General features: G+C 35.2%; 1 protein-coding gene across 2 annotated transcripts in view; it reads left to right on the plus strand.

Moving 5' to 3' along the window:
* Positions 1-1,550: 1,550 nt before the first annotated feature.
* MYOZ2 (myozenin 2) overlaps positions 1,551-14,248 on the plus strand; it is a 36,263-nt gene continuing 23,565 nt past the window's right edge. Inside the window, exons 1-2 of one of the 2 annotated variants that reach the window (XM_027103608.1) lie at positions 1,551-2,622; positions 3,182-3,275. In XM_027103608.1, the coding sequence (XP_026959409.1) occupies positions 3,200-3,275 (76 nt within the window). In that variant the 5' untranslated portion in view covers positions 1,551-2,622; positions 3,182-3,199. The other variant, XM_027103607.1, reaches the window with a different exon arrangement.

The following is a 14,248-nucleotide window of genomic DNA, read 5'->3' on the forward strand; positions in this document are numbered from 1 at the left end:
AACATATAAAGGTGACCAAATAGGAAAATGGTCTTTCTGAATATATTTTAATTTTTTACTGAGTAATGCAGTTGATTATTCTAAGGTTCTAAATTCTTCCATATTGCAGGAATAAAACAGTAAAAGGAAAAATTAACACTTACTAAACTTTTATTAAGTAACAAGAATTTCTAAAATTGTTACATGTAAAATGTCCATGGTTCTATGTGGTAGATACTGTAACCTCCATTTTACAGACGAAAAAACTAAGAGTTTCAGAGACTTTACTAATAGCACACCACTGTAAATGCTTAAGCCAGGAATATAAAAGCAATTTAGAGATCTTGAGAGGGAACTTAAATTCATTGGCTTGGCTAAATGTTTCTCACTGGTACCTAATTAATAAATTCAATGCAAACTTTTACTTAGAAGCAGTTGCAACAGGTCAGCTTACACCTACCATTTACTACCTTGAACTGTTCATCCTATGATCAGGCACTTATTTTGGTCGCATATAAAACAACTTCTCCCTTAAGTAGCCACCATCATCTCATACTCAATTGACTGTTTATTACAATTCTATTTCCCCCCAAGTGTTTGACATAACAGGAAAATAATTCCAAACTCATGCATTCCACAATCTCCAACCCACTCATTTATTCATTCACTTAATGAATATTGAATGTCTACAATTCTTGCTGCTGAAGATATAAAGTCTAAGTCTTATGAAGTTCAATAGGAAAAAGAGATACCAGATAGATGATAGAGATAGATTGATAGATGGATGACAGCTAGCTAGCTAGCTAGACAAATAGATATAGATATAGGTATAGATAAAATAGTGTTATGCCCTTGTGGCAAAAACTGAGAGTTGTCACCCAGTAATCATTATCTTCTTTGTCAGTAAATTAACCTCTGAATTTAACTGGGCGTGGCCACCCAGAATAAATCTACATTTCCCAACATCTCTTGAGCTGTGTTTGGCTATGTGACTAAGTTCTGCCAAAGGGATGTAAACAAAAGAGATCTGAGCAATATCAGGACATGTTTGAAGGAGACCTTCATCACTTTTTCTTTTTCTTTTTCCTGCTGCCTTTCTCATTACTTTTTCTTTTTTCCTGCTGACTGAAATAAGAGCATGCTGACTAGAGCTGAAGCAATCATGTAAGCCCAAGGGGCTGCATTTTAGGGCCAATGAAGCAAAATGTTAAGAGTTGACTGCGCCCGTGATAATTATGTCAATCACACAAACCCTAGATTATTTACCTCTGGGCAAAATTTATGTGTGAGAAAAACAAACTTCCATCTTTTTGAAATTTCTGTTTTTAGGGTTTTCTGTCACTCCCATTCGACTTTAATCTTAACTAATACAAAAATATTTAAAAAGTAAAGCAGAGTAAGGGATTAGAGTGTGGCACCATGTGATATTTTATTTTTTTCTTTTTGCGGTACGTGGGCCTCTCACTGCTGTGGCCTCTCCCGCTGCGGAGCACAGGCTCCGGACGTGCAGGCTCAGCGGCCATGGCTCACAGGCCCAGCCGCTCCGCGGCATGTGGGATCTTCCCAGACCGGGACACGAACCCGTGTCCCCTGCATTGGCAGGCGGACTCTCAACCACTGTGCCACCAGGGAAGCCCCATGTGATATTTTAGACAGGGTGACTGGGGAAGGACTTTATGAGGAATCAATAGTTGGAGGGAGTCCTGAATGCATGAGTAAGCCAAGTGGTAGGGGGAGAGCATGTTCCAGGAAGTGGGAAATAGTAAGAGCCAAAGCCTGGATGTGGGAGGGAACATGCTTCTGTGTTCAAAGACCAGCAAGGAGGCCAACATGGCCTACCTTCCCAACTTCTTATCCTGATTCCCAAACAGAAATCCTTGACTCCAGACCTTGAAGAGATCAGTCAACTTTGCAGGCACTGTTCTCTACAGGGTCTCTTCAGAAAGACTCATGACCCAGCTGTGAGTCTAAGCTTTTACTCAGATAGCTTCAAGGCTCAACCTCTAAGGCCCATTACAGAATGCTCCCCCACTTCGCCATTCAAATATAACACATTTTTCTGAACTTACTATAGGTTCTCACTCTTGCTTAAGGGATGGCACTATTGATCTGCCCCATATTGCTTTCTTTCTTCTTGAAACTCCTTAGATATTATGGTCAATACTTTCATGTTAATTGTTAATAATCTATCATTCTGTTCTAATTGACGTATTCAATATGTATCTTTTGCCACCTCAATTAAGATGTAATGTAAGGGGTACATCTTTAAAAGTTTTAAAACTCTTTTTTGGCTAGTATCTCTTCAAACAGAAGGTACTCCATAAAAATCTTCTGTATGTTCATTCAAACATCTCACAAACTAGAAACACAATGGAGAGAACCTAATCTTTCTTGGTTCCTCCCTTTTGCCAGGAAGATATGAGTAGCTGAAGTATTTGGTGCTATATATAGTCAGTTGATGTCAGCTGGATGCCAGTCTCTTCAGAAAGGCTCAGTCCCCAGTTTGAGTCAGAGCTAGGGACCATGCTATCCCAGGCTCAAGGATAAAAACCATCGGGCCCAAGTGCCATCCATATTCCATCTCCAGTCTTTCCTCCACAAATCAGGATTCATCCTTCCTGAAAAGCACGGTCTAAGAGCAAGGTAAGTATATTGTTTCCTAAAATGTTCTATTAGTCAGTTGTCCAAGGAAGTTCAGAGTTGTGACTCATTAATGGGCTTTTTTGCTTTAAAGGACAGCTGTTGATGCCAATATTAAAATACTACCACCAAAGAGTTCTGGTTTAATCTGGCGTCCTTTCTTCATTCTTACAATTTGCTGGAATTGATGTACTGTGATGTTGGTACAAATGGAGGCCAGTAAGGAAACAATGACAGATTAAAATAAACTGTGGAAAAGAGAGAGGAAGGGGAAAGGAGTCCAGCTCTTTCATTGTTTCTTATTGCCCAATAATCATTGTACTAGTATATAGATAAGACTGGGCTGGAAACTCTGAGAAACAGCCTCTGTTCACTGTGACATTGCCTGTCAATGAATAGCATGCTCTGTCACCAGACAAGGAATGGTATTAAAGTCTTTCAGTAGAAAGCAATAATAAACTCTTAATAAAGAACAAAGATGCTGTCTCTCAAAAGGATGATTATAAAACACTCCAAATGAGTTCTTGACATTGCCTCAATAATGTTCCTTTATTTTTCACAGGGAGGGAACAAAAAAATCATGCTATCACATAATACCATGGTGAAGCAGAGGAAACAGCAAGCATCAGCCATCATGAAGGAAATCCATGGAAATGGTATCAGTGAAAACCCTTCACAGCAATAATATAGCTCAGCATTAATGTAGACTCTTCCTGATGTTATTTAATATTCTATAGTTTACTTCCTTTAAATTCTTGCTATTCTGTCATAACAAACCTGGAGCTCTAGGGGGTGTATAAAAGCCTATGGTAACTAATCCTTTTGTAGTCATCCTTTCTCATTTGAAAGCTATTTTCAGATGAACAACTGCTCTAAAGGAATGAAGCAATCTGACAGCTGATGTACATTCTACTTGGCTTGCCTTTCACATTTCACATTATAAGTTAATATCACCACTCTCAGATCTTTTTTTCTCTTTTTTGGACAGGTCTCATACAATCTTGTCTACATCGTCCATCCCACAAGATCTATCTTGATTTCTTTTACCTTATATTACATAAATCATTCAAAATCTGTTCTAGCATCCTTTTTTTTTTTTTTAAAAAAAGGTGTTAAGTTGGAATTCATATTCATTGTGAACTTCTTTAACCCTGAAACCAGTCTTCATATTTAGTAACTGATTTACCGAGATATTCTGTGTGGAAATCTACTTCTATTTATAATTTCTAGGAAAATATAGATTTCTTATAGTCTCAAGCATATAACTCAAAAAAAATTTAATATAAATTAGATGCAAGATGATATTCCACTCTCTTCTCTAAGTTCTAGCAAAACACTCTAGAAAGTAATGCTTTATACATTGCATTTTGATTGTTATAAGGGAAATGCAACTTTGATTGTTATAAAGGAAATTGAGCAAAGGATAGCATCAATTTTAAAAGTTAATAAGTAGAATATCTAGATAGTTTTAAGGGCTGATTTGAGCCATTCCAGAATATATTTGTGGAGTTTTCAGGGCACCTCCTTATTTCCCTTCTATTAACAAGGAATGTGACCTTTTACCTGAACAATACTAAGACCTAGAGCAATGAGATCTTTCACCAGGTAGCTGGGAAAAGGCATAAGTATAGCATTTTCATATTTCACCTTCCATAAAGCAAGCTGAATAGAACCAATCAGAGACTGTGTTTGATGCTTCCCCCCACAATGCAGTCATATCTAAAGGGTTCTGTTATTAAGTTTTGTTTTCTATTTTTTTGCAGTACAAAATCACCATACTGGATTCAACTTAGACCCATGTTTTACTAAGATGTCAAACTAGTTTGGAATAAAGTGAAAATAATTCTGAATCAGACACCAGAACTAAATTTGTACCAATGCAAGGTTCCAAAATTCAGGCTTCTTTTAAATTTTTGCACTTCTTTGTATTTCCTGCTTCATGTAGTTTACTTGAAATTGTTTTAATAGTTTCCTTGATCAATAAGGAAAAAATCAGATAATCACTTGAGTTTGAGACTAAATTATTTATCTTAAAACTAGGCTTGGGATAAGTTATCATTTTCTAATTGCATCATAATCATAAATCAATCCATCATTTTAATGTATTCCCAGTTTAAATCATGTGTTGGATTCTACTCTCTTATTTCTGACATAGACCTATAAGAGTATCTTTTCCTTTTTTTATAATATAACTTTTATTTTTTTATGAAATATAAAGAAAAAGTACAATTATATCTCAAGGGGAAAAAAACCCTCAAGACTATAATCTCACCACCAACAGGTCCTGGACAAGTAAAGTCTGCTGAAGCCCTCCCTCCCAAGTCACGGGAAGATTTCTAGTCCCTTAAATGGAGTCACATGCTCTGCCTTTGTTTGGAGGTCAAGTACTACAGATAACAGGGATAATCACAGACTTCTTTCTTAACTCATCTCAGATAAAACAGCTGCAGTACTTTAGGAAGCAGTTTAAATAATTTCCCTCTTTTATTTCCTCTGACATCTTACATGGAACTTTACTATTTGTATATGACATAGTGTTTAGAGATCTGGAGCTAGGGGAGTATCATTTTTTCTAAGGAGGCAGAAATGAGACATGGACTGCAGAGAAATCTTTCTGGGAATAATTCTCCAAACTTTCAAACACTTCAACCAACAAAAACCTGGATAATTTAAGATAAAGCATGCAACTCTTTTGATCTTAATTCTAAGACTAATTAAAATTTGGACTGGATCGTCCTCTACAAAAATGAATAGAGAAGCTATTTGAAGTTCTTCTCCCACTCCCTTCTCCCCTTGTGCATCAAGATTTTTTTTTCAGTATTATAATTCATTTATTTTTTATATCACTCTTCAAAGACATTTAGCCTGGAGGAGAATGAAATGTGACAGTGAGATGGCTAAATGAGCTGTCTTCTAAACCTGAGCTAGGAGTTCAGTCCAGTTCTTGCTGTGGGGAGAGAGACTATAGCTGGTGAGCCTTGAGATGATCAGTAGGAAAATATAAGAATCAAAAAGGAGAGTTTTTCATCAGAGCACTCATTGAATCTGAAGGAGAAATAACCTCAAAGGATTACTGAGAAATCCTACCCATATAGACTAAAATACATAGAACTGGATAGCACAAGTAAAAATGTAGATAACTCACAGCCTCTACTAACTATATGCCAAATTGTTCACTCATTATGGATCCATCATGATTTGGTGTCAAATAATGTACCAGAAGCAAAAGTAATTAATGAAAAGTATCTCCTAACACTAAGGCTCTATACCTTCAGACAGACCATCCTCAGCATCATATCATGATGATCATCAGCATGGTCATCAACATCAATATTAAAAGTGTTAGAGCTGATGATTAGTAGCTGTTTTGTGTTACTACTGTGATGCAAAACCCAGAAGCTTTAAACAGAAATATCAGAGCCATGTTGCAACTGTATAACAAGTGCCATTCTAAAAGACAAAAACACCAAAATACTTTGCCATTATCTGTCATGAATTAGTTGTGGAGGCAAGAAAAGATGGCTTATAATGGTTCCATGCCCACCAGCCCTGTGCTATTTACTCCTGATGCTGTACATATTCTCCAGTGGTGATCATGTTTCTCTCTCACTCAGTAACTCATTTGAGACTTGATTACTGAAGGAAGGGAGAGAGAGAGGGAAGGATAAAAGAATAGGAAGTAATAAGTCTATAGAGAAAGAGAATGGGGAATGAGAATGGAGGAAGGAGAGGCACTCTAGAGCAACTGGCATCCGTCCAGAAATGGTGGGGAAAAGGAATAGGAATTAAAATTATCTAAGAACTGGGAGTATGCTGTCCCCTGATCTTAAGCACAGATATTGCTGACAGTTTAGAAGAAGAGCTTCAGAAATAAAAAGACTACAGTTGTTTCAGTCACCCTACAGTTTTCACACCTGGGCTCTGTGAGGGCTTTTTTGGTATGTTTTTTTTTTGTTTGTTTTTTCCCTCATGACTGGTGAACAGCTTTTCCCAGCACACAGAAGAGGACTGAGCAGATTGTTTTTGTGATTTCAGGAAAAGAGTTTAGTCTGTGGTCTGAAAACAGGAAGCCAGGTTCTAAATGGAGTGCTGTTGTTGATATCGTACCAGGAGCCCTGAGTTCCAGACCAGACAGCAGATACCTCATCTGAAAATGAAGAGGTTGGATCTGTTGAGTCATCTAATTCTAAAATTTCATGATTCTAATAAATTGAGCTATGTGCTCAAACATCAGTGTATTTGAGTTTTTCCACCAATAACAGAGGCAGTGATAATATTAACACAAATTGCAGGGGTACTTTGAAAAGCATAGATATAATGTCTTGACTTTCAGACAAAAGATAATGTGAAGACCGCTTTTACTTTTCCTGTATAAGCATATCTTAAAGTATACTTAATCAAGTCATCAATATAAAAATGAGGACACCAGGAAGGACTTAAACACTACAGATCAAATGTAAAAAGTCTAAGGGAGAAAAAGAACTTAACCTAATGCTTAATGTACAAATTTGTTAGTTTTCTTTGGTTTAAAATTTCACATTAGCATTCTCATAACCCGAAGAAAAAGCATGCTTTATCTTGAAAATTGGTGTGCAATAATATGTTGTGAAATCATGGATTTTTCTAAGCATGCCATAGATTTCTAAACCTCTAATAACGCTCTCCAGCAAAGTAGCAGCAGAGAACTAGGCTAAATTCCAATTTATACCAAAGTTGAAATTACAATGTTTAATTCTTGCCATATTCTATCATCCTAGAAGAATGATGAACATCATTTCTTTGTTGCCTTTTTCACTCTAATATGCTCTAGATATACGTCCTATAAACAGTACTAGATGAATTACTGGTTTGTGTAACTCAATTTGCATAATTCAATACATTGGTAATCTCATTTTTTAAATGTTTATAGATTTACACAGTTATTGAATGGTAATACATTAACAGTAAATTTTTGAACTCAAATCAAGGCAAGGAGATATGAAATAGGAAAATATAGAATCCCAGATGAGTTTCAAAATCAACTTTTTAATCTAGAGAAAATTATTAAAGATTACTAATAAACTTTTAATCAAATGTAGACTTTTCAAGTATTATTCAAAACCACAGTCTGGACTATTAACTTTTATATAATATGTATATATGCATGTTGCAGTATGCAATAATGTATATTTATGGACTATTATTCAATCTACACAGGCCAACTGTCTGTAAACAGGCAGAAAAGTCCTGTTAAGTGTAGAGAAAATCTCTTGGCTTCAATCAGGCTTTTAAGTAAATTGATAGGACCACCCTAAAGCAAATCAATTTCAGTTATCTCCCCTTCTGTGGTTTTGCCCATTTTACCAGAATTGCAGCTGCCCGTGAATCATGGCGAAACAGTTTTAAAAGATCTTTCGTCTTACTACTATTATTTATAAGTGGGTATCTTTACAAACTATGAATTGGATTCACTGATCTAACTAAATATGTAACTTTGGCAGGATCAAAATTACAAATTAAAAATACAGAACTACCTGTGCACACATAAATCCTTGTTGACTAAGTTTTAGGATGTTAACCTATGAAATAAATGTGAAAAAAAAATGTTTTTTGGAGGAATTTGGGTTCAGTGTCTGCTCATAAGACTGCATATTGAAGAAAGGTTTGAAAAAGGAATTGATCACATTTTCAAAGATCACTGATACTCTCCCAATAAAATGCAATTTTCCATTTGGTTTCCAGTACTCATAGTAATATGGTTAAAGTGGAAGGAAAGTATATTCAAAAATCAAAAGTTTGAACTTTTTAATGTAAGATTTTAAATCTTAATTTAGCTACAAAAATAATGCACATTTGAGGACATTACTGAGAAAGAATATTGATTACAATTATTTAATATTTCTAGTAGATTGAAAAATGTGGAGGTTTTTGTGGAAATTAATTTGATAATGGTCAAGACCCTAAAGTTATATTGTAATAGTTTTTTATAATTAGATATTTATTCCAAAATAATCATTATTTCCTTAAAATAATAGCAAACTATAATAGATTAAGTCCTATAAAATCTTTAAAGAATAAATGGAAAATTCTGGATCACTATAAACGACATTAACAGGAAAGCATACCTAGCAATATTATTTTCAATAGATGATCTAATGCCACAAAGACAACCTTCTAATCCATCAGGGCAAGGATATGAACCCTGAATAAGTTATATCATTTATCAGGCATCCAGATTAAACACACTGTTAAGACCCTGCACAGAGGTTTGCAATAAAGGGCAGGGAACAGCTGAACTTGGATTCTATCTGCTCAGTTGACACCATTCTTTTCACTCTGAAAGTTTAAATAAATGAAAGTGTTCATACATTAGATTTCCCAACTCACAGATGGTCTGGGACTCCAGCTCCAATTACATCATAAACTTAACTACTGGAAGGGAAGGGGAAAAAAACCTTGGAGAATTTAGTTTATGTCTTTTATTGTTTGTTTGTTTATGCAAAATATATTGACTTAAAATGTTCCTATGTCTCTATCAGTATGCTAGTGAATATTTAACTGGTTCTTTGGGGGAAAAATGCCTTGGTTTGTAGAATTTGCCAGTTTCTGTGGTATAAATACTCTTGCCATGGCCAATTTTGAGCTACCATCAAGGAGAAACTGAATGCAGAGTTGGGAAGAGATGTGTAGTAATACAACACTATACAGTATTTCCACCATACAGATATAATAGATATAAGAAAACATCAAGAGCATAGATAATAGCAAAAAGGAGTAAAACATTTAGAAAGTGATATTTTTGAGTATTTATTGTTTTCTTTTTAATATAACTTATTATTAAGTTTCTATAATTTAATTTTAATAGTGGTTATGTTCACTGAGTTTAACTACTGGCTAACAGAATTTCTGAAAATTTATCAGTCGACTCTTGTGAACCAGTACAAGCCTGCTCCAGGCACCACTAGATTTCTCATGCAGTGCTTCTGGTCCCAGAGATACACAGGACCTTTAGATGGTCACTCAAAGCCAACTATTAACTCACTGTCTGTTACTTATAGAGTAAGAGGGAGAAAATTTAGGCTTAAAGGTAGTAGAAGGAAGTATGAAGAATAAGCAAAGAGAGTTGAGAGTTGGTCAATTATTTTGTGTGCCTTCTGCTCTTTCCTTTTTGTCTCTTTTATCTCCTCTCTTGTGGTATAAATTTACTAGTAATAATGGATTGTACCAACTGATTATTGAGGGTAGGTAAGTTCCTCATGGCTCTTGCTGCACATCTACTCCTTGTAGCAACCTGGGTGATGATTACTGTGTTTTGCTAAAAAGGAGTGAATGTTTCTTATGAGCCCAAATGAGTCTGGCCAGAGGTATATCCATATTTTATACTTCTGCTCTTTTTTTCCTCTCCTCTTCGAGGCCCCCACTGCTGGGCTTCTAGGCTATTCTTCTTTACTCTTTCTTGATTCCAATCTTAATAGACTTTTTGGACCTACATCAGTGAGATGAAGATCTGAAGAGAATAACCACAGTTAGCATGCTTTTAGTTGAAAATAGCAGAAAATCAGAAACGAACTAAAGGGAATTTATTGCCTCACATAACTGAAAAGTTCAGAGGTGATTTGATAAGTCTTCATCTGGCAGCTCAAGTATGCCATTAAGGACCAGGTTTCTTTCTCCCTCTGCTCTGATTTTCTTGGGGTAAGCTTCACCCCACATCTGGCTCTATCATTTTATCAAGTACATACCAACAGTTTCCTGGGCAATATACATCCGTGCTTACCTGCAGCAGGAAAAGAAAGTATCTTTGACACAATGTACACAAAGAAAAGTCCTGATATTTTGCCTCATTGACCTAGGTCAGGTCACACACCTGTTCCTGTATCAATCACAAAGGTTAATTAATTCCTGTCAAATATATCCCAGAAAACTATTGTAAATCTAAGTGGCCAGAGGGATGGAATTCAAGTAGGGCATGTGGTTATTTCAGAAACATTGGTGGAATCAGCTAATATTGCGGGCCATTAGGAAGAGGAAAATGAGATAAAAACATTTTCTCAAATTTTTGTCTTGGGATCCCCAAATTAAACTTATGCCATAGCTTGAAATTTAGAACTTATAGAAAATAACATAATAATATGCTATTCCTTTTTCTAGCTCCTCTATTTTCATTTAACTGTTTATAATGACTCAAATTGGTAACAGAAAAGGAGAGAAAGAGAAAAGCTGCATCCCTGTTTTGGTTTCCTTATGAAAAAACTTTGTAGCCTTAACTGTAAGGAGAGATTCCATTGCTATAATATAAAGACTGTTGTTTTTGCATTTTCTAGTGGCTGCCTGCTTTGGGGCATTTTTATTTCCTGAAAATGTCCCATTAAAAAATTTGTTTAAAAACATTATTTGTAATATATAAATACATTATTTGTAATATATAAATATTTGTAATATATAAAATATAAATAGAATGTGTATTCCTAGAAGGTTAATGGACAAAAAAATCTATCGATTTCGATTTTCTGTGTTATTATTTTATCCTGTTTCTCTCTCTTGCATTGCTAATTGAATTATTTTAAGAAGCATTTAAAGGAGATTTCCCCTCCACCCCGTAGTATTGCATCAAATTACTATAAGCCATATTGTGTCTTTTTGGTCATTTGTTGATCTAAAGGGAACTTGCTATTTTGATTCCAGAATCAAAAAGCTGAAACAGTCCACTCCTGTCACACTTTCTAGAACACTGAGGGATATATTCATAGACACACTGAAAAATAATCCAGCTCCTTCCATGTTGCTAGCACACAGTAACAGACTCCAAACACTTGCAAATAAACAATAGTGAATATTCCCTGTAGAACTCGGCAGAGCTGGCAAACAAATCCCAGGAAACTGTAAAATACCCTCATCTACCCTGCTGTGCACCTTCATTCCTCTTCCATAAGCTATTTCTGCCAACCCTGGGGACTGTAAAGCACAGAATTTTTTTTTTTTTTTTCACCTTAGAGAGTAGACAATGCCACTCTGCGCTGCATTAGGAAGGGCTATGGAAATTTTTTAAATTGAACATTTTTTTAATAATAGACTTTATTTTTTAGAGCGGTTTTAGGTTTACAGAAAAACTAAACAGAAAGTATAGTATAATGTTCCTATATACCCCTTCTCCTCCCAACACACAGTTTCTCCCATTATTACCATCTTGCGTTAGTGCGTTATACTCGTTATGATTGACGGACCAATATCGACGTAGTATTATTAACTGAAGTCCACAGTTTACATAAAGTTTCACACTGTGCGGCACTGTCCTATGGGTTTTCATGAATGCACACTGTCACACGTCTGCCATTACAGTATCATACAGAAGAGTCTCACTGCCCTAAGATTCCCCTGTGCTCAACCTCTTCATCTCCACTCCCTCCACACAGCCGCTTGGCAGCCAGTGATTCTTTTACTGTCTTCCAAGGTTTTGTCTTTTCCAGAATGTCATAGAGTTGGAGTCATATAGTAGCCATTACAGACTGGCTTTTTTCACTTAGCAATATACATTTAAGGGCCATTCATGTCTTTTCATGGCTTGATAGCTCTATTAAACTTTTAATTTTGATATAAATGTAGTTTACATGGAGCTGTAAGAAAGAATACCAAGCAATCCCACGTACCTTTTCCCAGTTTCCCACAAGAGCAACATCTTGTAAAAGTATAGTACAATATCACAACCAGAATATTGATATTCATGCAGTCAAGAGAGTCCTACCAATCACTAATGTCTCCCATTTATATATATATCTCTTTTCATTTTAAGATGCTATAAAATGGAATCATACAGTATGTAACCTTTGGGGATTGGCTTTTTTCACTCAGTGTAATTCCCTCAAGATAGATCCATTTGCTGTGTTTCAATAGTTTGTTCGTTTTTATTGCTGAGTACCATGCTTTGGATGGACCACAGTGTTTTTAACTTTTTACCTACTCATTAAAGTACATTTGAGTTGTTTCTTTTATTATTATTAAGAATAAAGCTGCTATGACCATTTGTGTATAGGTTTTTGTATGAACATAAGCTTTCATTTCACTGGGATAAATGCCCAGTATTGCTGGTAGTCCTATGTTCAGTTTTTAACAGAGCCTATTAAATTATTTTCTAGGGTGGCTGTACCATTTTACATTTCCAACAGTGATGTATGAGCGATCCAGTTTCTCCACACCCTCCCCAGCATTAGATGCTATCACTATTTTTCATTTTGGCCATTCTGATATGTGTACAGTTATATCTCATGGTTTTAATTTGCATCTCTCTAATGACTAATAATGTTGAACATCTTTTCCTATGCTTATTTGCCATCTGTATATCTTCTTCAGTGAAATATCTCTTCCTGTCTTTTGCCCATGTTCTAATTGGATTGTTTGCTTTTTTACTGATGAGTTTTAAGAGTTCTTTATATAGTCTAGTCTGTTTTCAAATATGTGGTTTGCAAATATTGTTTCCTACTCTGTAGTTTGTTTTTTCATCCTCTTAACACAGTCTTTCTCAGAGCAGAAGTATTTAATTTTACTTAATTTATCAACCGTTCCTTTTATGGACTGTGCTTTTGGTGTCAAGTTTAACAACATTTTGTCCAGCCCTAGATCCCAAAGGTATGATCATGTAATTTTTCTTCTTTAGCCATTTAATATGGTAGAATACATTGATTTCTGAATATTGAACCAATCTTGTATCCCTGGAATAAACCCCACTTATTCATGGTATAGAATTCTTTTTCTGTATTGTTGAATTCTATTTACTAATATTTTGGTAAAGATTTTTGCTTCTATAAGCATGAGGGATATTGATCTGTAGCTTCTTTTTTTGTGTGTTGTTTCTGTTAGCTATCAAGGTAATAAACTAATTGGGAAGTGTTCCTTCATCTTCTGTTTTCAGGAAGAGACTATGTAGCATTGGCGTTAATTCTTCTTTAAATGTTTGGTAGAATTCTCCGGTAAAACCATCTAGGTCAGAAGATATCTTTTGGGGGAGATTTTAGAATTATAAATTCAATTGCCTTATAGCTATAGGATTAATCAAATTATCTACTTCATGTTGGGTGAGATGTGTTACTTTCTGCTTTTCAAGGGATTGGTCATATTTTCTCTGTTTTCAAATTTATGTGAATTTACATGTAGAGTTGTTCATAGTATTCTCTTTTTATCCATTTGCTATCTGCAGTGGCTGTAGTGATATCCCCTATTTTGTTCCTGATACTGGTAATTTGTATCTTCTACATTTCTATTTTTCTGTGTCAGTCTAGCTAGAGGTTTGTCAATTTTACTGATCTTTTCAAAAGCCAACTCTGTGCTCAACTGATTTTTCTCTACTGTTTTTCTGTTTTTAATTTCTACTCTTATCTTTATTATTTTCTTCCTTCTGCTTGCTTTGGGTTTATAGTATAGATTTGATACTTTTCCTCTTTTTTTAATGTATGCATTTAGTGCTATAAATGTCCCTCTCAGCACTGTACTGTCTGTGCCCCATAAATTTGATATGCTCTATTTTTAATTTCAATCAGTTCAATGAATTTTTTATTTCCCTTGAGACTTCTTCTTTGACTCATGGATTGTTTAGAAGTGTGATTTTTTTTTTTTTAGTTTCCAAATGTTTGGAGATTTTTCTGTAAACTTTTTGTTA

Source organism: Aethalodelphis obliquidens, unplaced genomic scaffold (genome assembly GCF_003676395.1).
Source record: "Aethalodelphis obliquidens isolate GAN/ISIS:26980383/991018 unplaced genomic scaffold, ASM367639v1 scaffold6, whole genome shotgun sequence".
Classification (NCBI taxonomy): Eukaryota; Metazoa; Chordata; class Mammalia; order Artiodactyla; family Delphinidae; genus Aethalodelphis; species Aethalodelphis obliquidens.